Source organism: Mustela nigripes, chromosome 14 (assembly GCF_022355385.1).
Source record: "Mustela nigripes isolate SB6536 chromosome 14, MUSNIG.SB6536, whole genome shotgun sequence".
NCBI classification, from domain to species: Eukaryota; Metazoa; Chordata; class Mammalia; order Carnivora; family Mustelidae; genus Mustela; species Mustela nigripes.
The window spans coordinates 8,074,061-8,080,326 of record NC_081570.1 but is presented as its reverse complement, the minus strand read 5'-3'; the positions used below and the strand labels follow the sequence as shown (position 1 = coordinate 8,080,326).

General features: G+C 59.2%; 1 protein-coding gene across 1 annotated transcript in view; it reads right to left on the bottom strand.

Moving 5' to 3' along the window:
• Positions 1–2,602: 2,602 nt before the first annotated feature.
• The window catches only part of DISP3 (dispatched RND transporter family member 3), a 48,528-nt gene continuing 44,864 nt past the window's right edge, over positions 2,603–6,266 (bottom strand). The window contains exons 18-21 of the mRNA XM_059375510.1: positions 5,867–6,026; positions 5,201–5,314; positions 4,559–4,725; positions 2,603–3,927 (exon numbers count right to left, since the gene is read on the bottom strand). Coding sequence (XP_059231493.1) covers positions 3,565–3,927; positions 4,559–4,725; positions 5,201–5,314; positions 5,867–6,026 — 804 coding nt within the window. The 3' untranslated portion in view covers positions 2,603–3,564. The remainder of the gene's footprint in view (positions 3,928–4,558; positions 4,726–5,200; positions 5,315–5,866; positions 6,027–6,266) is intronic.

Here is a 6,266-nt window from a genome sequence, read left to right as displayed (position 1 = left end):
AAGCCCATTAAGACCGTGAGCTGTGCATCAGTAGCAAAGGAAGGTCAAGTTTCTTCTCATGGGAGTTAGTGCTTCTGGGACTCAGTGTCAATATTCACAAACAAGAGAAAGGGGGATTTATCTGTAGGCAAGTAGACAGCCGAGGGTGTGGCCCCAAAGAGTCACCCAAGTCCTTCCCCCAGCCCCTGGGAGGGAGAACATCACATCCCAGGAGCTGGACAGACGCAGGGCCTGAAGGACCAGGACAGGTCAGTTTTGATGAGGAAATTAAGATCCAAAGTTGAGAATGTCACCCTCAGGGGGCGGGGTGGGGCAGCAGCCTGGTACTGCCCAAAGCTGCATTCCCCTCTCAGGGCCCCGGGAGCTCATCTGAGAGATGAGCAGCTCTCTCTGCGGAGAGCTGTGAGGGGCACCAGAGTTGTACGTGGGCCGGGCAGCCCTAGTCACCTGGGAGGAGGTGACAGTGACACCAAGGCCTACCTGCTCACGACCCTCCGCAACACTCTGGAAGAAAGCAAAGGTCAAGGGGAAGGAAGTGGAGCAGCTTCTTAAAAGGAAGCGGGCTAAGTGGGGTATTCTTTACAAACGGGCATTATTTGGACTGTGTGCAAATGAGATGCAAACGACTCTGCATCCCCATGAAAACTAGGTTGTTGGAGAGGTTATTGGCCAGGACAGTCCCTTCTCCGAGAGCCTCTGGGATGCCTTGTCACCTTGCCAGCTGCCTCCCTGTCACCCTTCCCACCTGAACTCCTCCCACAAGCTTGCCTGTTCCTCCCACAGCACCAATCACTGGAAGGAGCCCTGGGATCACCGGCCTGAACCCCTGAGAAGCCCCTTCAGGGCTGTGTGGTCCCGAGCTCCACCTGCCCGATCCTCTGCTCTTTGCTGGGCCTCCGAGGGCTCGGGTTTCACCGAAGGTTGATGGGAGAGTACTTAAGGGTGAAGTATTATACACATTCAAGGGTTTCCATCCCACCCAGCTTTTCTAAGAACAGGCCTCTTGATTTGACCACCAACCTTCCTTGAAGGTTCCCATCGTCAGGCTTTGCTACAATTCTCCCCGAGGTCGTATACCTTTAAAGGCTGAGTACACCTTAGGGCAGATTGTCTAGGGCCAAAATCTGGCTCCACCGCTACCAGCTGTGTGACCCAGCCAAGTCAATCTCTTAGAGAGCCTTGGCTTCCCCATCTCTAAAATGGGTATGATAGCATACGCTCGGTAGGGCTCATGAAATGAGCTGACACATGTTGACCCCTACTGGTTCAGGGCTGAAATGTGTCCCCCCAGAGATACAGTGAGGTCCTAACCCTGGTACCCATGAATGTGAGCTTACTAGGAGACAGGGTCTTTGCAGGTGATCGAGTGGAGCCACTGAGGTAGACCCTGACCTGATACCACCAGTTCTTGTAGAGGGAAGGGGACGTGAACATCACAGAGAAAAGATGGCCACGTGAAGATGGAGGCAGAGATGAAAGTAACGTGTTTCCACAAGCCCAGAAACTCCAAGAACTGCCCACAACCAGCAGGAACCAAGAGAAATGCCTGGAACTGATTCTCCTTCGGAACCTCCAGGAGGAACCACCCAGCCAACACCTTGAGTTTGGACGTCCAGCTTCCAGAACGGAGAGAATAAATCTGTTGTTTAAGCAGCCCCCCACCCTCCCCAGTGGTGGCATTTTAGTTCTGGCAGCCCCAGCGGACAGGTACAAATCCTGAGAACATCTGGCACAGTAAGTAGAACCATGAATTACTTGGGGTCTGGCTTCACCATAGATGGTGGCTCCAAAGTCGGCTATTCCCCAAATACTGAGTCCCCACTTGGTCCCAGGCAGGCACTGGGTGGGGACACGTTGTTACACCTCTGCCTTGTAGATGCAGCCCCCAGATAATATTTCCAGATGACCAGATGAGCTAACCCGAAGGTCACTCAGGACTCAGGGCTCAGTTCCAGCTGTTTGTGTCCGGCTTCCTAACACTCACGGGGCAACATGTGCCCCAAGGAAGGACAGTGCCTGGCACACCAGAAGTGCCCCGAAATGCCCCAGCTGGGGTGCCTGGGTGGCTTAGTCATTTAAGTGTCTGCCTTTGGCTCAGGTCATGATCCTGGCGTCCTGGGATGGAGTCTGCATCAGGCTCCCTGCACAGTGGGGAGCCTGCTTCTCCCGCTGCCCCTTCCCCCACTCCTCTCTCTCAAATAAATAAAATCTTAAAAAAGAGCCCCAACTGACAAGCCAGACAAGCTCCTTAAAAGAAGGTTCACTGGGGCACCTGAATGGCTCAGTGGGTTAAGCGTCTGCCTTTGGCTCAGGTCATGATCCCAGCATCCTGGGATCGAGCCCTGCATCGGTCTCTCTGCTCAGCAGGAAGCCTGGCCCCCCTCTCTGCCTGTGATTTCTGTCTAATAAATAAACGAAATCTTCAAAAAAAAAAAAAAAAGAAGAAGGTTCATCTACGGAGCCCCATTCCCACAGTGCTACTGAGGCCCCCAACCTCAACCTGGGCCCGCAGAGCACTGTGGGGCCTCGGTCCCTGGGGAGTCTGGCACCCTCCACCCACCTCCATCTCCCTCCAGCCCCCACCCCCACCCCCGTGCTGGGCTCTGGCCGCGCAGCCTGTGAGCACTCGTTACTACAACGGGAAGAACGCACAGCCCGTGACGTTTACGACGCTCGTGTTAATGGCGGCCGTCCGCAGTGCCATTTCACTTGAATAGGAACCATCTGCTGTGAGCTGGTGGCAGGCACAGCCAGCCCCCGACCCAGGGACTGCCTCCCCCAATTCCAACCCCCAGAGTCGAGTCGGGGAGGTGGGGGCTTGGATCAGTGAGGAAGGCTGTGTTGGGGGGCCCCACAGCACCCCTGGGGAGAAGGAGCCCCTTGAGGCCGGGCCAGGGGTAGGACATGCAGAACCCAGGCCAGTCTCTTGTGCTCTCTGGCCAGGACCAAAAGGCCTGGGAGGGACCACAGGACCACCCGGCGTTGGCCTCCACGAAGCTGGGGGGGAGGGGAAGGGGGAGAGGGGTGCAAGACCCCTGCCCTTGAACCCACTGTGCTCTTCCTGCAAATTCTCCGACCAAGGCACAGGGCTCAGGAGGCAGTTGGGCTCTGCCACCGAGCCTTCTACATGTCAACCAATTTGTCTCCTGGAGCCTCAGTGTTCACATCTGTAGAATGGAGGCCCTGTAACAGCCCCGTGGGAGAGCCGTCGTCAGCACTGAGGCAGTACAAGGGGGAGGTCCCTGTGGTGAGCCGGCACGGAGCGGGGCTGGGCTCTTGGGCTGTCAGGGGGTACCTGACACAGCCGCTGGCCGCCCAGCACGAGGGGGGTGGCGGCCGGCTTCCCACCCAGCTCTGGCCGGGTGCCGTCATGAAGGCAGTGCGGGCCACGCGGGCAGGCGTCCACTCCCACACTGAGCGATGGGGTGCCTTTCTCGGCCCAGGCCTGGGAACAGAACTAGTTAGAGCCGAGCCGGGAAATAACGTGCCTCTGGGGTCAGAACAAGTACCTCGTTCCACACCCGCCGGACAAAAGGTGCGCTGGTCAGGACCCAAGTGCCAGGGCTATAGGGAGGCCCCGGCGGGCAGGGGGATCTTATAGCCGCTCCGGAGGAGCACGAGGCAGGCAGCCAGTCCCAGGGCCCCTGCCAGGAGCACGGCGCCCAGGGCTTTGAGGAAGGAAGTCCTGGTCCGGGTGAAGGAGCCGGGTGCCATGATGCCGAGCAGGGCCGTGCTGACCGTGAGCGTGTAGAGGATGGACACCCCCGTGTTGAGCGCGACAATCTTGCCGAACTTGGCAAATGGGGCGATGATGCAGAAGAAGAGGGGCACCGTGGCGATGACCGTGGTCAGGGCACTGGACACGATGGCTACTCCCACGTGCCGCACGGCCTCCAGGGTCCGCCACTGGCGCTGCGAGTGGGCGTCCTGGGTGCAAAGAGAGGGCAAAAGCTGGGGCCGGGGACCCGACGTGCCTGGGGGGTCCCTCCCTGCTTGGGGCCGGCCTGTTTCTGGACGGCCCCAGCTCTGCTTCCAGAGACGGGGCCAGGGACGGCCCCTGCTCCCCGGGCTTGGTGGGAAGATGACCTGGTTCCCTGACGAGGGTGTACAGGCAGGTGCTTAGCGGTTGCTGGGACAACCGGGCTGCTGCTGGGGTGTGTAGTAGGTCCTCAGAAACGGCCCTGAGGGGAACGGATTTCTTTCTTTGGACCCAAAGCAGCTAAAAACATAACTGACTTAATGTAGGTATTTATGAACATTTCCACACCACCACAACTCCAAATTAGGAGAAAACAAAGCCCTTGAAAAGACCCGGAGCTGGTGCTGAGTAGATGAGCGCGTTCTCCCTAAGCCACAGACGTCTGGGGGGGTGGTGGGTGGCTTCAGAGTCACGACTAGAACGGGCCACCCCGTTCCCCAGGCTGGAGAAGGAGACTTGGACTGAGGGAAGCAGGGAGGCCCTGTGCTCATTAGCGGAACAGGCTGGTTGGGAGTTGGGCACCGGGGTGTCCAGCTGGCCTCGGGGGACACCCTGGCGTCAGGCCGGCAGGGCGCTCACCTCAGCCTGGTGGGGGGGCAAGTTCTCTCCGGCCAGCAAGTAGCCCTCCACCAGATGGACGCAGTAGTCCACGGACGAGCCGACGAGGATGGACAGGGAGATGGCTTCCACGGCCCCCATCTCCCAGCCGCTCCAGTACATGATGGTCACCACGAGGCAGACGATGCCTGCAGGGGGCAAGGGACAGTGGGCAGGCGGCTTGGACCCAGCTTTACCCACGCAGTCTAGAGGGGCACTGGGTGGACTCAGAGGGTCCCTGGGGGAGGTGGCAGAGCCTAGAGTGGAGCCCCCACCTCTGGTGATAGGAGGGACCAGGAGGGTCAGAGAGAAGTGGGGGTTCTGGGGGAAGGACAGGTGCAGCAACAGGTCACTGGGCCAGGAGCTACCGCCTGGCGACATCTGGGTCCCTTCCGGGAGCACACAGGCTGGTCCGGGACAGTCTTGGGAGCGACCATCACACGGGGTCTTTCTGCCTGGAGTGGATGTAGGGGTGGCTGGGAAACCTTCAATTAAGGACATGTGACAGTTCAGGATGGAGAGGAACCTGCTGGCCTGAGGCCACCTTCGGGATTCCTGCCCACTCCTGGCTCCAAGAGCCTGATGCCTGCCTATTAGCCTCCCCCATCCCCCTGGCGCACATACCCAGGATGCTCAGGAGCACAGGCAAAAGGAGGAGCACGTGGGTGGTAAACACGGCCACTGCAGCCACGCAGATGAGCAAGGACAGGGCCAAGCCGTACAGGGCACTCTGTACCCCTGGAGGGCAAGAGAAGAGGGTCCTCAGCTGGGCTTCAAGGGGGGCACCTGTAAGTACCCCCCACTGCCCCTCCATGGTTCAGAGGTTGCTGGGATCCCAGAGATGGCCACCGTCAGAGCTGGTCATGTCACTCTGGGTAAGCCACAGGACCTCCCTGAGCCTCATCTGTAACACCGAGCGACAGGAGTACACCCCACAGGCCTCCTCTGGGGTTTAAAGAACACGGTCAGGCCCTTGGCACAGAATGTGGTCCCAGGAAGGGACCAGAGAGCTGCCACAATGGTGATCATTGTCACTGTTCAGGTGACCAAATTAAGGAGAATGCGGCTAGATGCCCCTGAGCAGGAGACCCACACTCCAGCCTCTGATTGGGGCTCCTGGCCACTGGGCCATTCCAGTTGCCCTGGGGCTCTTGGCCAGGCTGGAGAAGATGAGAAGTGCGCAGTTCAGACAGGCCACACCCGGCCCTCCCTGCCCCAGGTAACCTGCTACCATCCGCCGCCGCTTCAGACCTGGGCAGTTAGGGGGTGAGGGGCTGGGCTGCCGCTTGCCTATGATCTCCATGAAGATCTGTTTCCAGTGCTCACACGTCTGGAATCCTCGGCGCAGGGCTGAGCCCTCGGGGAAGGTCTGTAGCTGCTGCTGCAGGAAGCTTTCCCAGCGCAGGTAGTCCGAGTATGTCTGGAAGGAGGACTTGCCCTTGTACGTGGTCTGTGGGGCACATGAGCCAGTGAGATGGGTAGGGGGCAGTGTACACTCACACTTCCCATGTAATGGCTGGTCCGCCCTGTGGCAGGTGCAGCCGGCCCTTGGGCACCTGCACACGGACAGTGCCCCAGTCCGGGATTATCTCGCACCAGCCTCTGGGTGCATGTGTGAGCCTTACAAGGGCAGCAAGTTCTGATGCCACCAAAGTCCCTGTCCCTTCCTAACAGAACCAGTGGCAGCTCC